General features: G+C 44.0%; 1 protein-coding gene across 6 annotated transcripts in view; it reads left to right on the top strand.

Annotated features, from left to right (window-relative positions):
• The window catches only part of ZBTB17 (zinc finger and BTB domain containing 17), a 417,671-nt gene that overhangs the window by 15,874 nt on the left and 380,147 nt on the right, over positions 1 to 21,650 (top strand). The window contains exon 2 of one of the 6 annotated variants that reach the window (XM_078642535.1): positions 1,439 to 1,480. The exons of 2 other annotated variants lie outside the window; for them this stretch is intronic. In XM_078642535.1, the coding sequence (XP_078498661.1) occupies positions 1,447 to 1,480 (34 nt within the window). In that variant the 5' untranslated portion in view covers positions 1,439 to 1,446. Of the gene's footprint in view, positions 1 to 1,438; positions 1,481 to 11,483; positions 11,501 to 14,313; positions 14,447 to 21,650 lie in introns of those variants that run through there. 3 more of the 6 variants (XM_078642536.1, XM_078642539.1, XM_078642538.1) reach the window with 3 other exon arrangements.

Consider the following 21,650-nt stretch of genomic DNA (forward strand, 5'->3'; position numbering starts at 1 on the left):
CGCTCCACCCTCTGGAAGGGACTCTTTATTCCCCTACTTGTGAAGTCTTGCTCCCCTGCCCTCGTGTAACTCTCCTTACTTGTGATCAGGTTCTTGAGGTGCCAGTGAGTGGGGGTATCCGCTTGACAGGGAACAGGGGGAGCCAAGCGCTAAGAAGGCTCACCAGCCTCCCGGGGCACCTCTCTCCTCTCTCCCGCTCGCGCCGGCTCCTCTGGTAGCGCTCGAGCGGGGAAAAGAGATCTCTGTTTACTGCAGGCTGCCGGGTTCCTCCGTCCCCCCTCCCGCTCGCGCCTGCTCCTTCGTGAGGCGCTCGAGCGGGGGAAGACGATACCACACGCCTAAGCCTCTGCTCTGCTCTCGGCGCCTTCCCGCCTGGTCCCGCCTCCGCCTTCCTGTTGAGAAGCGGCGCGACCGGGCATGCGCGAGCGAGCAGCGGCTTCAACTGGAGTCTGCTCGGTTCGGCTTCCTCCGGCTCCGCCCCCAAACACCGGATCACTCACTCCTATGCCGGGTTAGCGCTGACAGGACACAGCGCCGGAAACGATCCTTCACTCCAGCGCCCACTGCTACCACAGGCACACAGGCGGCCTGATCACGCCGCCAGCGCCCCACAAAGCGCCTCGAGGAGGGCACGCTCCCAGCCCTACGTCAGTCACAGGGAGTTCACTTGAGCAAAGGCAGCCCAGGTACAGGGAAAAGGGGGGAATAACCTGTAATGCGTGGCGATAGACTCCTCACCAGCTCACAATCCCTCCAACCCCTGTAATAATATCCTGGGGATCACTTTCCTTTAGTTCCTTTACTGGGCAGAGGACTGCGCTCCGCAGCGCCGCAGTCTCCTTCTCCTGAAGACTTCCCCTGTATGATTTGGACAAGGGGCAAGCTAGGCGCCCAGGGTCTCCAGTAACCCTCAACAGCGGGGTCAGGACAAGTAACCCAAAGGGGTATAGTGTGGTGGACCAGTAAGGCAGCTTCCCAGTCCAGGAGGTCAACCCTATGTCTAGCCTCTTCCCACCCTTAGTTACAGCCTGTCCTCCAGCTGACTCTCTCAGGTAGACAAAATGGCTGCCCCGCATTCCGCCTTATATAGGCTGTCCCTCAGTGGTCCCGAATGGACCAGAAGGTTCTGGAACGCCCTATACTAGTCTATGGGCAAGTTCTGGGTGTGGCAGTTAGGGCAGTTGGAAGCCACCATTTTGTGGTTCCAACTTTTCCTGTCAGAACAGGCCTCTGGGCCCGAGGTGAAAAACTATGAGGGGGGGAAAGAACACCTATCCCCTTGACCAACACCTAGAAAAAGCTAGTGGACACAAAAATTATTAAGGGTAAGAGGGGCAGAAAGGGGACAAAATAAATAATAAATTGGAGGGACTACGCAAAAAAACCAGACAGGTCTAACACCGTCTATTTCTTTTCCTGTTGATTTTTTTTAAAATAGGCAGAAGCATGGATGTGCCCTTCAAGCAGGAATCCCATGTTGGTGAGTAGCGATCCCCACGTTATGGGTCTCTTTAAAATGCATGGCCGTACCAGGGTAGAGTAGTACTTCATACACTGGACCTCCTGAAAATGAGCAGGTGCCTTTTAAACTGATAACCGCATGCTGATAATAGTGTTGTCTGGCATGTATGCATTGTTCAATGGTGTTCCGTCCTCATTTCCATTTTTGGAATATGATTAAGTAAATAATTTGTTTGTGTAAAGTGGTCGCTCACTGCCTGCATACCAGAGTATAGCAATAGGACTGTTCTGTGCCGCCTGGCTGCCGTGCACACCACACTTGCGGCACTGTTCTTTTGAACAGAAAACTACTATGATTAAAAACCTCTGCAACTGCTTTCTAAGTGCATGCCATTGAATTCTTGCCACATCTCGGCACCTAGCAGCGCTGCTCTTAAGCACAAAGCTTCTGTATTAAAGAACAATAAATGTTGTAGCACCCAGTATAATGTGCTGCATTGCTAAATACTTATAAGGTCCCAAAGGCGAGGCCTGTTGGATATGCCAATGCTTGTTTCTCTTTCATGTCAGTCTCGGGCTGCTCTAGACACAATCTTTGTGTAAAGTGGTGCTTCTCACAGTAGACAACACTGGAGTATTCTCCAAAGTGGAGCACCCAAATGTGTGCAGTGAAGTGTGTGCTTTCTTCACTTGACTTTCATCTGCCTCTCTAAAGCAGCTTTTTAGCACACTTTTTAGCATTACATCGTAAATTCAAATGAAGGCGGCAGAATATTAAAAGTGAACTCTTTAAATACTTAGCAGCACGCTGGAAATTAATTTGTGAAAGACTGCCAGCACGTTTGATAGACATGTGAATTAGGGATATTGTTCTTACAATTTTTTTGCCCTTTAAGTCTGGAGCATAGCCAACCTCATTCCTGATTTTGATAGGAGCATACCGTATGGTCTAGAGATCAGCCTACCCTCTCCTTACATCTCTGTCATCGCCTGGTTAACCGGGTGCACAACAGGCTCCTGGAGGTAGTCCAGCCACATCTAGCAGACGGCTGCTGCAATTCCCACATAAACTAGAGAATATATATTGGCAACCTGCCATTTGGTACAGAAGTCCGCAAACCCCAACAATCTCCCCTCTTTTTACTAATCACCCTGGCATTGAGATGTACTGTCATTCATCGGCGCACAACTCGAAATACTCAGAAACAGTGCTGTGTGCCACGGGACCACCTGCGGCAGATGTATTCACTACTCTCCATCTTGGTAGCTGTCCTCCATAACCCAATAAACATCTTAAGGTGCATTGTCAGCATCACAGACCGCCCCCAGACAATAAAAGGAGAGACACTAAACTCGCTGGGCTTCACCATTCACTGTTATAATCCTAATATTGGATCAGGTTCTGTGGTGTCGGACCAGGGGACCACATACTGCAATTTCATCGCCTGATAATAAGCTCGGAAATTGGGGGTCTGCATGCCCCTCATGCCATTGAAGTCCCAAGGTATCTCTGGCAATTCCAGCCCCCCAATATAACAGCCATTGCAGCTTGTCTAGCTGGAGGAAATAAGAATGAGGAATGCTCATAGGCATGTGTTGCAGCACGTAGAGTACCTGAGGTAACAATCATTTAACTAACCCATTAGAGACAACCGGAAGCAAAGCCATCTTCTTATTTTTTAGGCCCTACAGTTACGTAGAAACAATGCAGGTATATACTTCATCCAGAACAGTACTCATGCATTCCCAATATCGAAATGAGTGGTCTGTACGCGCAAGTGAAGGATCTCTCCTCCCTCTTGCCTACTGTCATTCATGGGTTAGAGGATTGATTGGGTAACATTAAGTGTGAAACCACCTCTAATTTTGTGTACTCTATACATCCCCAGGTATCCTCCGGGTCCCTTATGGTAAAAAAGAGATCATTGGCATACAGTGATATAATCGTGTGCCTACCTTACACGTCAATGCCCTTATGGGTGTGTCTAAATTGTAGTAATTGCTCCAGTTGTTCTATTATCAACACAAAAATTACCGAAGGGTCCTGCTTTTCTTGTACCTCTTTGCACTGACCATCTGTCTGGAAGTATGTGCCCCACCTTTACCCTTGCTATACATCCAGTATATAATGGATACACCCATTTCAGGAATTCATGTCTCAGATCATACGCACCCAGTGTCTGCCTCACAAAGGAAAAGTCCTCAGTGTTGAATGCCTTATGAGCATCTAAGCTAACAGTTACACTTTTCTCCACAATACTCTTGGCATGTTCCAATATAATAAAGGCTTACCGTATATTTCTGGTTGACGTCATATGGATCAGTGGTCTCCTTCACCAGCCGCCTGGCAAATATTTTCCCTAATATCTAGTTGCCTACATTTATCATAGACCACTGTCTGTACGATTTGTAGTCCAAAGGGTCCTCCCCTGGCTTAGGTAAAACCACTGATCTCGCCTCAACGGACGGACTCTGAGAGAATACCTTTATTCAATGCCTCTCTGTATTTAGTCCTCAACGGTGGGAGCAGTAGTGCACTATATTCCGGATAAAATTCTGGTGGTAGGCTATCGTTCCCTGGTGTCTTCCTCATGCTTTAATCTTTAATAGCCCATTTAATATCTGATTTCGTCAATAGGTGCATTGAGAGCCTCATGGAGCTCCATGAACAGTGTCTCTAAATGTGCCTCCTCTAGCAAGGCAGCAATACAAGCCATTGGTTAGACTTATTGCAGGTAGCCTCCCATCAATTTTTACGTGTTTCAAGTAATGCCCTAAATGGCATGCCAGGGTGTCCCTTGACGCGGGTCCCATGCTCACTGTGTCACTGGATCCAAGCTGTACCCGGCTGATGAGCCCATAAACAGAGGAAACCAGTCCTGGGTTGCTTGTGTACCTGGCTTGGCAGTTGGACTACTTACACGAGGAGCAGGGCCAAGACCGATTTGCATATGGCTGGGCTAAAACTGAGGTGGCTTAGTTAGACTTATTGCAAGCAGCTTCCTTTAACCTTTTGTGTGTTTCAGCAATACCCTCCTTGTCCGCTGTACTCCGTTTGGCATAAAGCCAGTGTAAAACTGCTCAAATATCTTGATAGCATCCTGGTCAGTAATGACCTTTTTTAAAAAAAATGTATTGCCCCCACTGCTTTCAACTTTCTCTCTGTCATTTTATATTTTCTCTTCCGACACCCAACTCATCCTCTCCCTATCTAACGAACCCAACGCAGCCAAACAAAACTTTCAATAAGGCATGGAAGCAGTCGCCAATTGGATGAAGAGGAGCTGTCTACAACTCAACACAGACAAAACAGAAGTATGCGTGATGGTCCCAAACCCCGACGCTTGCAACGACACCTGGTGGCCCCCACCCTCGGAAGCCCACCCACCCTGATGGACTCCGATCTCAAAATGGACTGCCAGATCAACTCCTTTGCATCCTCCTGCTTCCACACCCTCTGCCTCCTACGCAAGACCTTCAAAGGGATCCCCCTTGAACACAGAAAGACCGTCGCACACGCCCTTGTCACCAGCAGACTTGACTACGGCAGCACACTCTACGCTGGAATCAACAAAAACCTCACCCGCAAACTTCAAAACGCCACAGCCAGACTAATCTTCACCCTGCCCCGACACTGCCACATCACCCTGCACCTGTGCACACTACACTGGCTCCCCATCGAGGCAAGAACCACCTTCAAGATTCTCACCCACGCACAGAAAGACTTCCATAACACCGGACAGCATACCTGAATAGCCGACTCACATTCCACGCACCCCAAAGGACCCTACGATCAGCCCAGCTCTCCCAGGCCGTGGTCCCTTGCACCAGGAAGTCCAGATCGGGAGGCTGCTCCTTCTCCTTCCTCGCGGCCAGAGCCTGGAAACCGTCCTGCTCCACCTCAGACAGACGACATCACTCCCCAACTTCACGAGGGAGCTCAAAATATGGCTCTTGGATAGACCTCCTCCTTGATGATGGACAGAATTTCCCCCTCCCCCAGCGCCTCGAGACCCTTGCGGGTGAGTAGCTTAACAAACCCATGATTGATTGATTGATTGAATGATTGATCACGCCTTATTTACATGTCACCTTTTGAAAATTGGAATTATTTATAAATGACAGCAATGAAATGAATTAGTAAATACTATGCATTGAAATAATTTCTCGCTTTTGTGTTCCAGTCTTAAAAGAATTTACTAGACTGTAATTTTTGCTGATTATTGCCTTGCGTGTATCAAAGCAATTTTCTGCGTGTATGAAAGCAATTTGCCCCTTTCACCATCAGAACCACTTGTAGTTCTTTTTGTTAATTCCCAGGTTCTGAGGGAAACTGGGTTACCCCATTGACTTAAATGGAGGAGATAAAACTGGCATACCACTGCGCCCCACACACATTTTGTCTGAAACTTATTATGTTTTTATGATGTCAGGTTCGTCTCCTGCAGCATAACTATATGCTCATGCCTTTTTTTTTTTTAATAGGACCATATTCTTTGGTGAACAACATTTTGGGTTCCTTTCACATTGCAGGATATCACGATCACACCCATCGTAATGCATTCCCCATGTCAACATTCTCTTGCGTCCATTGACTATTTGGGCATCCACCTACTTCATTCAAGCATGGCCTCTTACCCCCCCCCCCCCGCCTCCATTTGTCCCACCCCCTTCCCCGTGGCCAACTCCAACCTGGCCTCCACAACTGGTGCATACAGTTAAAAATAAGAAAATCTCTTTGTGCAACAGATGTTATCCGTTGACTCCTTTCCAAACTAGAAGAGCGTTAGTTGCAGAAATGAAATGCTACTGTGTTGCATTTATAACGTAAAAAGACTAGTACTGTTAGAAACCAAAAGTGACCAAATCTATTGAACGCAAAGAGCCGAATAATGGTTGCTAAAAATTGTGACCTATTCTTGAAAATATGTAAACAAATGAAAAAATGTGTTAGAGTGGCAAAACAAACCACCAATGGTGAAATATATAACGCTCTGAACAAACTCACTAAAGAAATATCCAAGAATATCCAATTTATAAAACTATCATTCTTCAGTCTTCTGTTTGAGATCAACTGTACCAAAACAAGACAAATGTCATAAACTAACTGAACATCTAGGTGCTGATAACTTGGAGATTAATAGTAAGATAAACGATAAACATACCTCCGTGATTCACATGCAGGAGTGATGTGTTTCACTCTGTTCCCAACAAAAGTCAATGCTCCAAACTGCCAAGCCAATATTAGTAGCTGACCCAATCTGCAGGTTACATAGTATGATTTCAACTAGAGCACATTCTGTTCTATCGATCTCAATTATGATTTAACCCGTTCCATGCTCGCGTCAGCCAACGGCTGACGCGAGCACTACCTTCAGGGTGCTGCACACAGCCGTTGGGCGACGCAGCCCCGCCCACTCTGTAGAACGCCCGCACCGCGGTGGAATGTCCGCAGCGGTAAACGGGTTAAAGGCTAAAGTTGACTCCTCCCTGACTCTCATGTGGTGCTCATAACTCTCTCTCCGAATTGCGATTCCAATTTTTGTTGGCGCGCGACAGAATCTGCTTCTTCTTCTTCTTCTTCTTCTTCTTCTTCTTCTTCTTCTTCTTTCTTCTTCTTCCCCTACCTGTTCACTCGTCTAGGCTGAGTTAGTAAACCAATGACCGTGTGAAAGGACATGCGTTTTATGTTCCACTCAATCTGGGCATCCGTAATCCATGCCATCTTAGAGTAAATATTTCCGATTTCTCTTAATAAGAAATAAAGTTTCTATGTCACTAAAGCTAAGACGTGCTTTTTAATCATGAGAAACTATTCTAAGAACACGGACTCCTTCTCTCCAACATGTTCATAACCACAATTTCAAACAAGCTTAAAGTACCCACATCTGACTAGTGCTAGTGATCGGCCCAATAAAAAGACTATACCAAATGAGTGAAAAGTGCTGAAATATAACAGAAAATGAAGAAAGACATAATTATGAGATTCAATTACTGACTTCTAAACTAGCTGTTGATCATTTGGTTGTGTTGGATGTAATGTGAAGAAGTCAGCTTTTATATGTGAATTAAAATAAGACACTATTCCTACTGTGTGTGATGTTAATGTCTCTCAATGTGTCATAAAAAGCAACTGAGTTCTAATTTGTCATTTAATCCCTTTGGTGAAAGAGTATCTAATTGTTTAATCCAAATGTTTCTCTTTAGGACCGTATTTTTGATTGGTTCATCCCTGGAGTGGTTCTAAGTTCTTCCACTACTTGAAACCGAAGTTCTGCTACATTATGTTTATGCTCTGTCTAGTGGATCGCTAGATTTGAATTGATATTTGTATTGTGAATCATGCTCTTCAAATTTTAATTTTTCTCTCCATCTTTTCCATATACATGAGTCTGCAAGGACATTTGATCGAATAAATAACATGGCTGGTGTTGCAGTCTGCTGAAAGTGCTAGTTGAATTGTCTGTCCTGTAATTGGATCAGTGTATTCCCAGTGATTACAATATTGCAATGCATGCAGTTGAAACATCTTTTCATGCCGGTCCATTTCTGTGTGAGAATCTTATTGAGTGTTGTTACAATTTCTTAAAAATATTTTTTTCTGGTATGTGCAAAAAGAGGTCTCTTTTCAAATACACCCCGAAACTCTGGCTCGAGCTGTAGTAGTTCTAACGTTATGCTAATTATTTTTTTAATGCTCAATAAACTGGTAGGAAATCTTGTTACACATACGATTTTTTAAGGAGTGTCTCATGATCCACCGGCATTATTTTGACTGCATTTTGACTGCTGCGATAAACAGGTCTTTTGGATACCTTCTGGCTTCATATAATTTTTTGGTTCTTCAATGGTTTTTTGTCATTATATAGCAGTAGTGTGTGCTGCTTCCAAACAACCAATGTTGCTTGGTGTATCGGTTTATCAAGTTTACGTGTCTTTTGACCGAGCACGCTCCAGCACAGCACATATTAGGATTATTATTTAAATACTGGAGAAATTTGTTGTTTAAAGCATAGGAGTGCATTGTACATCATTTAATAAAATCACTATAGCAACCATTCTCTAAGGTACGAGGGCGATAGCTGGCTTTGAAGGAAGATGACACCAAGAAATGTTCTGTCCTAGGTAAACTCTTGTTCACTACTAGAGTGCAGGGTTTCTTTGACACTCAGACTAAGTGCAAACTGCTGGGCTGAGAGAATCCGCATTTATCCTACTTCTGTGAGGTCGGAGAATAGCTTTGCCCAACCATATTTCTTGATCAATTCAAAATCTTCCACAGCTCTGTAGAAGGTAATTTTGTCCCTCTGTCCAGTTTTCATACGCTCATTTGTAGCAAAATGTTGCGTTTCTTCCAGTCAGATGCAATTAAGTCAGAAAATGTATCCAAGTCAGATGGTTGCAGCCAGATGACTTAGCTATCTACGAATTCTTAGCCCGTAACACTAGGAAAGTGGAAGGGAGAAGCTTAAATTATCCAAGGTGAAGACTATGCGCTCCCTGGGTGATCCATCCTTACAACCTGGCCATCAGGTAACTCCAGTTTTAGGGATGGAAATCCTAATAAGGGGCCCAGGCATGCTGTTGCATTTATCACAGATACAGGGACTTCCTGCAAAGTGAGGCACCATCTTGTGCAGCCATGCCTCTCATGTAGGCAATTCAATCAGGCCACATATGCTTGTGAGAATGCCAGTTATGAGAGATTCAACAAAACATTTACACGGTCATGGGCATCCTCCCCATCCGCGATGAAAATGAGAGCCTCTACCACAGAACTGCAGTTATTCCCTACTGCTAAGAGGAGAGCATATCTACTCTCAATATAGTAGGGGTATGCAGTTGTGTGTACTTTGTTCTAACAGAGCTAGGCTCAGTGAGACATATTAATCAAATGCGAAGAGCCTCCAGTAGATTTTCCAGATTGAGTTCACTAGAGCAGTGGTTCTTAACCTGTGGACCGGTGAGCCCTCAGGGTCCGTGAAGCCTACTCTGGGGATCTGTGACTGCTTAAAGAATGAAATAATATCAAAAGATGAATAAAGTGTGTATGAATAAAGAAGCAACATATACAAATTAACATTTTAAAATGTCTTGTAAATGTGAAGAAATTTGAAATCGCAGGCTAAATATTAAGTTAGTATCCTCAGATTAATTTGTGCGAGAAGTGTAAGTCCATCAAACAGAACATTGTATGGACGATGAGTGTACTTTTTTGTACAGTTCTACATTTCCATCATTTGTTTGACTGCTTGTTTCTGTATTTATAGTGCATTTTTTGCAGTTCAAATCAGTGAAAATACTTAGGATGTGGTCTCCCTGGTGTCCAGTAATGATTAAGTGGGGGTTCCACAGAGGTAACAAGTTTGAGAATCACTGCACTAGAGGACAAAATAGGTCAGATAGAATTTGCAGGCTTTACAAATCTGTTCAGAGGGTGTTTGTTCCAACAAGTGACAATAAAATGTTGCTGCTTTTTTATGAGACTACTTGCAACCACATACATAGGCTAGTACCTGTGATATCTTTAGAATACTTCATACATAATAGTTGTATAATTCTTCATTCTGTGCTTTTCAGGTCAAATATTAAATATATTGCCTACTGCCCCATTGTCCATAATTGCAGCAGAAAACAGCCATTATGCAAAATTGCCTTTTATTTGTAGATATTTTTGTGTTAAAATCCTCATACGCCACACTGATTCATGGTAACATATTTTCCTTTGATATAGCCCTATCTAATGTTTTGTAGTTTTTCCCTGTTTTGCTTGGCATGTGACATTTGTCCTGATCACTTCTTTTTATTTAAATCTTTCCCTGAACATCCATGTACATCTTAAACATCTGACTATGATAAATTATAGGACCTCTGGCATACTGCAAGATAGTTAAGTCATAACTAAAAAACCAGGCCCACACCATATTACTCTTCAAAGCATAAACAAGCAGTTGCCTTTTTGCATTGCATTCTTTTGAAATCTTACCACATAGCCTAACCTTAAGTGTAGAAGTGTAGAATTAAATCGATCTTACAAATAATTGTGTGTGTGGAACAAATATGTGCTAGAAACCCTAGTTGTCCATCTAACATGCAGTACTCCACATGCCACAAAAGATCAGTGGATTCGGGATTTGGATTGCTTTCCAAGTGAATACTGATTTGAATCTTCTTGGAGAATTGAAAGTAGGTGCATTTCTAATTCTATAGTTAAGAGCAGTACTCTGAACTTGTGGTAAGTGAATAACCTACGTAGGATGATCATACACAGATTGAACATAAGAATGTTTGTAACCGTAGCTGCTACATAATTTGACAATTTACGTTCACCTTCTACAACTCCTTTACTTTGAAACTTTACTTTTTTTTTTAAAGATTCTTTTTATTAAATCAAAAAAACAAGCTTAAGAAATAAGCACTTCAAGGGTGTACATATAAAGCAGTTTCAGACATGGCCATATGACACCTTATGGAACACAATGTACACATATATTGTCGACAACCCGCTCCGCCCGTTGGAGTACGTCTCTAAACCCTCCCAGAAAACCCAGTCAGAACCCCTCATAGGACCCATCACAGACCCCTGTATAACGACGACGGCCCCCATATCTTCTCCCATTTGCGGGCACATCCGCGACTTTGGTACACCACCTACAGCAGTCATGTTTAACTGAACAGATTTACCTATTCTAACCAGAGATTTTAATGTGGTAATCCATGCTTCACCAATATAGTTTTTCAGTAGAAGACAATTTGAAGACAGAGGCTGTAGATGTTTGTTAATGATAAGTATTGGAGAGCATTAGGGGACGTTCCAGAAAAGACATGTAACAAGTCAATTGTGTCAAGAAACTGAATTACGTTGTTTTGCCAAGTAAATTCTGTAGTGACTAATGTCAATATTTCACCTTTTGGATATCTTTTTAGATCTGTCACATTTTTAGCCCGGTGTACACTTGTTCTGGACGACAGATAAAAAGGTGAAAGAACCTTTTTACTGCTCCAGCACTTTTCACATCCTAATGTACAGTCTGTGCAGGTGAGCAGAATGGGAAAGCCTCAAAAGCAATTGATGACAATTGGTGCAGTGTTGCAGTACCCTTTCCACAGGCGAATAGTCTCGACCTCCAGAGCACACGGTTAGCAAGATTTAAGTACCAGCCAGTTCGTCCTTCTAATCTGCAGGTACTTTAGGATAGCTAAATGAATAGTTTTTGCATGCTGTGCTACAGGCTGAAACAGGAATCCAAAGGATTAAAACCAAAGCAGAAAGGAACATTACAATTACTGCAGTAGAATTCGGGATGCTTGAAAGAAGCGTAGTGGGACAATTGGGTACTTGCAAAATTCAGGGAATCCGAGAACAGGATCCCCAAAGCAAGAAAATTGAGAATTCCTGTCTGGCTAAAGGTTGAGAAGTTGCATAATATAGAGCACTGCTTTTTTGCTACCTTTATTTTCTGAAAGAGCAGATTGGCTCTAGAAGAGTCTTCGGTGCGCTCCAGTACCAAAACACACCGCCACGCTAATTTGGTCCTTGGGGATGAGAACCCCTGTGTGGCTAAAAATTGAGAGGGTCTTTCACTCCAACACCAGGGGCAGAGGCATACCTACCCTACAGTGTAGGGCGCCGGGAAATCAGCACATGCTAAGTAACCCAGGCAGTCATTAGATGAGACTGTGTATCTGATTTCCACATTACGAACTTTCAGTCCTGGGAGGAAGTGCAATTCTTCCAGCATTGTTTGGATACCAGGTGGCTACCCCTTCTCGACTCGCACGCCTCCTACCACCACTATTAGGAACTTAGAGGCTCCTTTTGAAACCTTTCTTACCTTTACTTTACTCCCTCAAATCAACAAACTACTTCTAGCTATGTTATCTTTCTATGTTGTTAAAAATAATTAGACGGGCTCATGCACCATAGGTTCCTTGGTGCTAACTGTAAGTTGCTATTGGCAGTAGCTGAATAAGCTAACTCATTTAAGACAGGCATTGATGGAAAAGCCAAGTCTTGAGCGAATGTCTGAAAAAAAGGAATTTTCATATTTGAGTGAGTTTGTAATACCAGTCCAGTGTTTAGAAGTAAAAATGACAAATCTGCAGTCGCCAACTAACTTCTATAAGTTAGCAGCAGAATATTAGAGGGGTCTCATAAGATAGTATTCATAAAACAGACCTTGGTGGAATGCTGGAGAATACTCATGAATGGCATTGTAGACAATACATGGAGATATTAAAACAGTCCTTTGTTTAATGAGTAGCCAGTGCAGCTTGAAAAAAAGGAAGTGGCATGTGCAAAACCAGGAGCTCCTAGTATGAGGGAAGGTGCTACATTCTGAATTGGCTGAAGTTTCAGTAATAAGTGCTGAGGAAGGCCAGGATATTATGAATTGACTTAGACTGAGCGAAAGGCAAAAAGTTAGGAAATATTCAAACCTTTTCCCTAAGAGGATAGGATTAGCATAATCTTTCTTAAGAGTCGGCGATTGTAAGAACAAGCAGAAACCCAGAAGAAACTTGGCTTTCTAGAGTTCTTGATCAATTTTTACCCCTTAATGTTTCACCAAATTTGACAAAGATGATATTGGGAGCCCATCTCAGGTGGCCAATCAGAATCAAACCAAGTGACACCTCTGCCGTTACCAACAAATTGGTTTTATCAACATATAGCTTCACTTTGTCACTACCTAACATGCGGTAGATATATTTCATGGTCTTTTGGAATTTTTGATGGGATGCAGGATTATTGTCTGAATGCACCAGTAGTTGTGTGTCATTGGCATCCATGTATTATCAGATTCCTACTTCTGAATGCTCATTGGGCAGAGGTCTAATGTTGATGTGAAAGTGAAGAGCCCCTAGACACACCATACTTGTAGCTTGCTAGCCTTAAAAAGCCAGTTTTACTGCTGGAGTGTGCCCTTAGGGAAAGGTTATAACCACTGTAAAGGTTAACCCATCAATGCCAGCATCCCTAAACTGGGCCAGCAAGATGGCATGGTCAACCTTCTCAGAGGTGGCAGTGATGCTCAATAGGACCAAGATAGTAGTGTGGTCCGATTCTAGCTCCCGATCTGAGATTATCGCAGATGTCAACATTTCTCATTCCATGCTCTGAGCAGGATGGAAACCTGCCTGAAAGGAGCTTACTAAATTATCACTAGGTAGATGGGAGCTTATTTGCTTTGCGATAGGGATACAGGGTTACCAGGATTGTAGAATAAAAAAAATAGAAAAATAGAGAAATAATTTTTCATATCTGAATCTGTTTTTTAGTAGAGAAATTGCAGAGGCAACAAAAAATGAATATGATGGAGTACCTCGTACCAGGAAAATATTTAGAAGCAAGAAAGGAGGGGAAATGGTCATCTGCCAATCTGGTTGAATACAAAGAGGCTAAAGCAGAGCCTGATTTTACTAAGGAAACAATAGAAAAATTGTGAAAATACCACAAGGCGATAAGTGCTAGAACTAATTTCAGTGGTGGCTATCGGAAGGCATCCTTTATCGGTCTCGTTCCTAATAGTAGTGATTTTATCCATGTTATACCTAAAATAGTGATAGTGATTTACAAACAGACAATTCAGCTTTATGTTTATGTTTAGAAATAAATAAAAAAAAACTCCTCAATTCTCATTCTATATTAAGTTCAAGAGAGAACCGTGCGGCCGATTTCCTGCATTTAGTAATCCCTTTTCTAAATGGAGGAAGTTGAGAGTCCCCTGCCGCGTAAAGCCAAGAATCAAATGTTGAATCACGGGCTTCTTCTGATGAGTTGAGGAATAAGTGTAACCTTTTGAGGTCGTTAGTGTATTGATTAATTTAGCTAATTTTCAATTGCAGATAGATGCAAGCTCTTTGGAGTGCTTAAACGTATTGGAGAGGAGAGGGATTTCCATTGGTTTATGGAGTGATCTGTCAACAGCAGGGAGAGACTTGAAGCTTGGAAATAACCAGCTTGATAGATCAGAACTGATCTAAGGTATGACCACTAATGTACGTAGGGGTTAAGATAAGTTGATAAAATAATAAGGGAAATTTTTAATTGGATTTATATAGCTCTTACTACCCCAGACAAGGCATTGGAGCGCTTTACGGCAAGCAGCACGATACTCCGGATCCCAAAATTAGTGGTTAGTCCATTGTTATTGTGATTAGTAATATGCTGTCAATAAAAACTGCATGCGTTTATTTCATTATCTTTGTGATATATTAATACCAGGTTGGTGTGATCCTTCATGGGGCTATGTGGTTTCAGGTGAATGGTTGCTGAGATAGATAGGCTAATTTCAAAAAGGGGGTGGTGATGGACAGAGTATCTGAGTTAATCAGAACACTCCTACCCAGTCAACAGATCAGGGCTTGATCCATCACCGTTTTTTAGCTCACTGCACAATCCCAGTTCAGAACCTGGCTATATGCAAATTAGTCTGTCCCTGGCCCAGTGCATCATGGGAACAGGGCAGACCAAACTACCAAGCCAATTCTTCACTGGAAAGGAAACAAGCTTCCGGGGACCGGTTTCTGGCATTACAGCCGTCTTCGGCCCGGCTTGCTTGAATCTTGATGGTGCAATGAGCAAGGGACTCATGTCTGAGCATACCCTTCCACACTCATGGTGGCCAAAATAATTTCAAAAAGGGGGTGGTGATGGACAGAGTATCTGAGTTAATCAGAACACTCCTACCCAGTCAACAGATCAGGGCTTGATCCATCACCGTTTTTTAGCTCACTGCACCATCCCAGTTCAGAACCTGGCTATATGCAAATTAGTCTGTCCCTGGCCCAGTGCATCATGGGAACAGGGCAGACCAAACTACCAAGCCAATTCTTCACTGGAAAGGAAACAAGCTTCCGGGGACCGGTTTCTGGCATTACAGCCGTCTTTGGCCCGGCTTGCTTGAATCTTGATGGTGCAATGAGCAAGGGACTCATGTCTGAGCATACCCTTCCACACTCATGGTGGCCAAAATAATTTCAAAAAGGGGGTGGTGATGGACAGAGTATCTGAGTTGGCTTGGTAGTTTGGTCTGCCCTGTTCCCATGATGCACTGGGCCAGGGTCAGACTAATTTGCATGTAGCCAGGTTCTGAACTGGGATGGTGCAGTGAGCTAAAAAACGGTGATGGATCAAGCCCTGATCTTTTGACTGGGAAGGAGTGTTCTGCTTAATTCAGATACTCTGTCCATCACCACCCCCTTATGAATCGTTTTGGCCACCACAAGTGTGGAAGGGTATGCTCAGATGTGAGTCCCTTGCTCACTGCACCATCAGGATTCAAGCAAGCCGGGCCGAAGACGGCTGTAATGCCAGAAACCGGTCCCCGGAAGCTTGTTTCCTTTCCAGTAAAGAATTGGCTTGGTAGTTTGGTCTGCCCTGTTCCCATGATGCACTGGGCCAGGGTCAGACTAATTTGCATGTAGCCAGGTTCTGAACTGGGATGGTGCAGTGAGCTAAAAAACGTTGATGGATCAAGCCCTGATCTTTTGACTGGGAAGGAGTGTTCTGCTTAATTCAGATACTCTGTCCATCACCACCCCCTTATGAATCGTTTTCGCCACCACAAGTGTGGAAGGTTATGCTCAGATGTGAGTCCCTTGCTCACTGCACCATCAGGATTCAAGCAAGCCGGGCCGAAGACGGCTGTAATGCCAGAAACCGGTCCCCGGAAGCTTGTTTCCTTTCCAGTAAAGAATTGGCTTGGTAGTTTGGTCTGCCCTGTTCCCATGATGCACTGGGCCAGGGTCAGACTAATTTGCATGTAGCCAGGTTCTGAACTGGGATGGTGCAGTGAGCTAAAAAACGGTGATGGATCAAGCCCTGATCTTTTGACTGGGAAGGAGTGTTCTGCTTAATTCAGATACTCTGTCCATCACCACCCCCTTATGAATCGAAATAGATAGGCTGGCAGAGATTAGATAATGTGAGATTCCAGGGCAGTGGCGCAGGGCTCGCACGCCTATCACTGGCTCCAAGAGCAGGCCGGCCCCCCACATCTGCAGATTGAAACAGTAGCGGTGGCGACCTCCCATCAATGCTGTTCCATCCCCCAAGCAGACGATCGGGTATTTTAGATTCTGTGAATTCTTCACTCATGCATGGCATTTGTTGAAACGGCAGGCGGGCACTGTCCTATATTGACCTCTGACCCCGGTGGAATGGTGTTACTGGCTACTGCTATGCTACGAGAGGGAGGTGGTTTGCGCCCTGGCTTCTGTTACTCTCACTAAAATAGGAGACTTGATCTCGGATGGCGCGACTCGAAACTGGGCTGCAATCGAATCGGAGGCCCATGATCACACGCCGCTTGTGTGGTTCCATTTCCACAGACTTAGGCAGGCATTGCGAGGGATTCTCTAGGACGACATGCTGGAACACCCAGAGATGGCCTCCTTCTTCCTGTTACTACTATCAGACTCTTCTAGTAAAATAGTTTCTAACATATACAATATATATCACAGGACTACCGGTAAAAATCACTGCACTAAAGCCAGACTGGAATGGCAAAACGTTCTTGGGGTGGCGCTAGACGACGCCACATGGCGATATTGCTGTGACATCACGAAGGCTGTATCATTAAATGGGATACCTTTTACAAGTTTGATCCTGTTTGCAATTAATCAATCAATGAGCACTGTCAATCTGTACACCATTTACGTTGCTGTCTTGTAATAATGGAATACCTTACAGGGTTCTGGACTAAGGTATGTTTATCCTCTGCCCGCAATGTACACTAAAATTGAAGTTATGTTATTAATATTTTTAAAGCGCAAACTGCTACCCAAAGGTGTCCTGTCGTTATCTACAACCTCCCCCAAAAAGACCTGACATATGAGCCCCAATTTAAACGCCAAAAATCCAAGTTTTAAGGCTTTCCTGAATGCCAATAGAGCAGAACAGTTTCGAAGATGGAGTGGGAGGGCATTCCATTCAGGTGCACTGCCAAGAAACTCCTACCTCCCCAGCTAGCTTTTTTAGAGATGGGGACTGTTACCAATTTTGCGCCCAAAGAACGAAGTGATCTGACGGGAACGTACCACTGAAACTGCTGCTTCAGATACTCTGGACCGGTGCCCTGAAGAGCTTTGTAAACAGTGCAGAGCGACATGAACTGCACTCGTTTTTTAACGGGTAACCAGTGAAGTCTTCTGATATGCCCGGAGACAGAAGCAAATTTTACCGTCCCAGTGAGCAATCTGGCGGCCGAGTTTTGTAGAAGTTGAAGTCTATGCAGTAGTCACTCCTGAATGTTAAGGTAAAGGCTGTTACAATAGTCCAACCTCGACATAGTTAGTGCAGTCATTACAGTACGTTAATTTTCCTTAGGAAGAAACTGTAGGATTTTCTTGCAAGTTCTAAGAGCAAATGTAGTGGCAGAGACAACTGAATTAACTTGGTCTTCAAAGTTAAGTTTGTCATCAATCAGCACTCCCATTTTTTTGCTTTCCTGGTAGGGATCGGAAGCACACCCAACAAAGTACCACTGTGTCTGCCGTGTAATATTTTTTTTTTCCAAAATGGAATTAAAAAAAAAATTAGATTCCAAGGATAGGGTTTTAAAGAGGAGAGGTTGTGAACTATGAAATGAGGTATCAGTCAATTGCAGAATTGCAATGAGGAGGATTGAGGCAGACATGCATGAGACTGAGAGCAGGCTATTCTTTGGAATAGAAGGTATGCAGAGGATGGGAGGTAAGAAAAGGGTCACTGTAGAAAGAAAGGAGAGGAATGAAGTAGAAGTAGGTCAAGGTCAATTTTGCATGCAGAGGTTAGGAGTATAGTGGGAGAAGGCTTTCTGAGTCCGCAAGCAGTAGCGGAATGTTGGCTGTAGAGAGAAACAATATTATACATAGTGCTTAGTATCCGGGGCAGACAGCTTAAACTTGTGATTCAGACTGCACACATCATTTAAAACCTGTTGTGTGCCAAGCCTATGGCAGCTCTTTTAAGCATATTCTGGAGTACAAGGTCTCTATGATGCAAAAGAAGAGTTGACACAGAAAACGAGAAGGTCTTATTTAAAGGTTTTCCCTCACTATTATGTAAATAGTTTTTTTGGTCCTGTCTGAGTGTTTCTCTCCAATGCGCAGACAGGTTTATGCCATGTTTTGCCATGTAATCCTGCCCATGTGTATGTTGTGAATGTGTGACTATTGTAGTATATGCTGTATATGAATAAGCGAAGCAGAGTGATAAAGGCCTGTGGGTTCATTTTTGGACGTCCCAGTAATGTTTCAGTGCACAAGTTGGGGGTGAAATTATTTTCCCAGGCAGTGGAAGTGTCTCGGGATGCAGGAGGGAGGAGACCTTGACAGTGAAGTGAGAACAAAGGAAACAATGCTCCTATAGAAATTCACTTAGGTGCTTCCTCTAGCACTGCCACGTGGTAGATAGTGGTGGTGAAGGAGGCTGTGGTCTGTTCAGGGTGAGAAGGGTCCTTTAGGTGAGACCTGCCTTTTCTCTCTTCCCTGATCACCATCTTTGTGGCTGTTCGTAGCTAGATGCAGATAGTTCACACCTCTTTGTGCCTCTGTTGTGGGTGCTGCAGGTTTGAGACTACTCTGCAGTGAGGGGGCATCACCCCACAGAAGGACTGTCTACAAAACTGCATAGAGAAGCACTTGAACTTGAAAAGGTTGCCATCCTGAAACAGTTCTCCCGCCTTCTCCTTTTGTTTGGATCCTTTTAAAATCCATCACACCTCAGAAAACACAAAAACATGCTTTACTCCTGCCCCCATAACCCCTGTGTTCAATTTCAGAGGCTGCATGAGAAGAACTGCCAACTTCTGGACTAACAATGGCACAGGCACTTTACCAGATCTTCTGCAGAAGGATAAAGAAATAGTAGTGGGATTGATAGATGAGCGATGGGAAGGTAGAAAGCTAAAACAAATAATCCTCTGAATATTAATATCCAAATCCATTAACTGGATTACAGTACAGAGGCAGAGAGAACCCAGACCTTAAATAAAAAAAAACATAGATTCGAAGAACCGTCGTGTTTGTGTGGACCCGGAGACTACGACAAAAGACCAATGCGAGTGATGTGGAGGGGTAGTGTAAAAGGTACAAGTTCTGGAGCTATATTATTTCCTTTCTAAGCAAAGTAGTCATTGAAGGGCACAACTTTGAAGTATGAGTGGTAGAAGCCAAAAGTTTAAAGTAATGCAAAAAGGCATGGGAAGAGGGGGGGGGGGGTCATAAAGAGTTTGTGCATCATAAACGGGCCGAGAGGGCCGGCCTGTTGGTCCTTGTCTGCCTATGTGTCTGTCGATTTTCGCATGACATGCAATGCCATACCAAGTATGGCCATGTCACGATACACATGACAATGCTACACATGATGCTCTGCATGGCACACATCCAGTAACCTCATGTCACACGTTACATTGCAACACACAGCAAGCATATGAATGTTAAATTGTGCATAACACACTAAGATAGGATTACCACACAACCCATGCCACTCTGTCAGTGGAACACACAAAATGCCCTCATGACTAGTCATTGCAGGCAGCACAGCGGCAAATACAATATGAACACCATGCACATTCATGCCACATTGCAATTAATCCTGAATCGTACACCAACCAAATGTGACATGCAACCTACACACACACACACGCACACACGCCCCTCCCCCAATACAGCATGAAAGCCAGCACACACATAAATTACTTCGATGCCGCCTATGCATCGCTGTAAATAGGAAATAAAACTCAGACTGTGTCTGCCAGCGCTCCATGCAATGTCTCTCTGGTATGGTGTGTTGCCCATTCCTGGTGTCATACTCTGTAGCCCCCTGCTTCCCTCTTTCGTTCTCTCTTCCTGGGCCCGTCTTTCCACTCTGGGTCTGTATTAGTTCAGTGAAAGCCAATATTTTCACTCCAGCCCCATTTATTAAAGATACTTCCAAGGGGGCCAAAACCCTAGGCAAATTAAAAGAGGCCTTTCCAGTCAAAATTACTGTTGGAACAAAACTACATGCATATACACCTTTTTGTTTTGTCCTCGTATCGCCTCGGATAAGCACCCTCTTGATCTCGTCTGCCCCTCGTGCTTATGTCTGGTTAAATTTTCAGTCCATACATGACCAAAGGTGCCACCTGGAACCATGTATCAAAAGCTGATCAAGGGGTGTTATCATCCGACATCATGGTCTTCCATCAATTTCCAACAAGTTCCAAAATGTCCTAAATTCTGCCTTACTCTTACTCCGATTGATCTTATTATCCACTTCCCTAAAATATCTCACTTTGTTCCACCAAGTCCGCCAGGTTGGGGTTGAGGGTTGACACCATGCTTTCAATATCTCCCTCCTAGCCATAAGTACCAGATAAAATATTAACATACTTTGTAATTTCGAGGGACCCCCAGATTCGGATCCTCGCTTTAGCATACCAAACATAATCAAGGTGAGTCTTGCCTCCGCTTCCAGTCCCAAGATGTTAGAGATTGTCTTACCCACATCCATCCAGAAACCGTTCAGAGCAGCAAAGCTGGCAAACATATGGACGTTGTCTACCTCTTGAACTCCACACCGCTCACATTTGAATCCTCCACCTTCTCTTATCTTAGCCAATTTTAACGGTTCCTATAGTCTCTGTGTAGGGTGAAGAAGTGGTTTCTCCTTAATGCAGCAGATTTAATCACAGAATAAAGCAGCATGCTGATAGATAGTTGCCCCAACTGTTACAAGTATCCTTCCCAGACCAGATGAGGGGTTCTCATGTATTCTTCTGCAGCTGCCAGAAGATGCATGATATCTCCTTTCTTAGTTTTGGTTCCTGAAGATCGTTTTCTATGGGGTTTAGCTCAGCACCAGTCCACCCCTGGTTTCTAAGCCAAGCGGTTATCTGACAAAACTTAAACTTGGAAAGCGCCCCATTAGTCAACTCCTTTCAAGTATCCAGAGAGAAGCCCTTTCCCCCTTCCACCAACTATCCCCCCCCCCCCCTTAGTACAAGGTTCCGGGCTCCCTCAGGGGTCTTGCCAAGCTGTCCAGCAGACACTCCGGAGTCCCTGGTGAGTCCCACACTGGTGACCACTTGCTATAGTGCAGAATCCCCTGGAGTGACCGAACCCAGTACCACATTTTAGCCGCAGCGTTCAGCACTTCAGCCGCACTTTCTTGAAACTTTTAGGGGTTCCGAACGTATACATGAAGCCACCCTCGGACAAAT

Source organism: Lissotriton helveticus, chromosome 5_1 (genome assembly GCF_964261635.1).
Source record: "Lissotriton helveticus chromosome 5_1, aLisHel1.1, whole genome shotgun sequence".
Taxonomy (NCBI): Eukaryota; Metazoa; Chordata; class Amphibia; order Caudata; family Salamandridae; genus Lissotriton; species Lissotriton helveticus.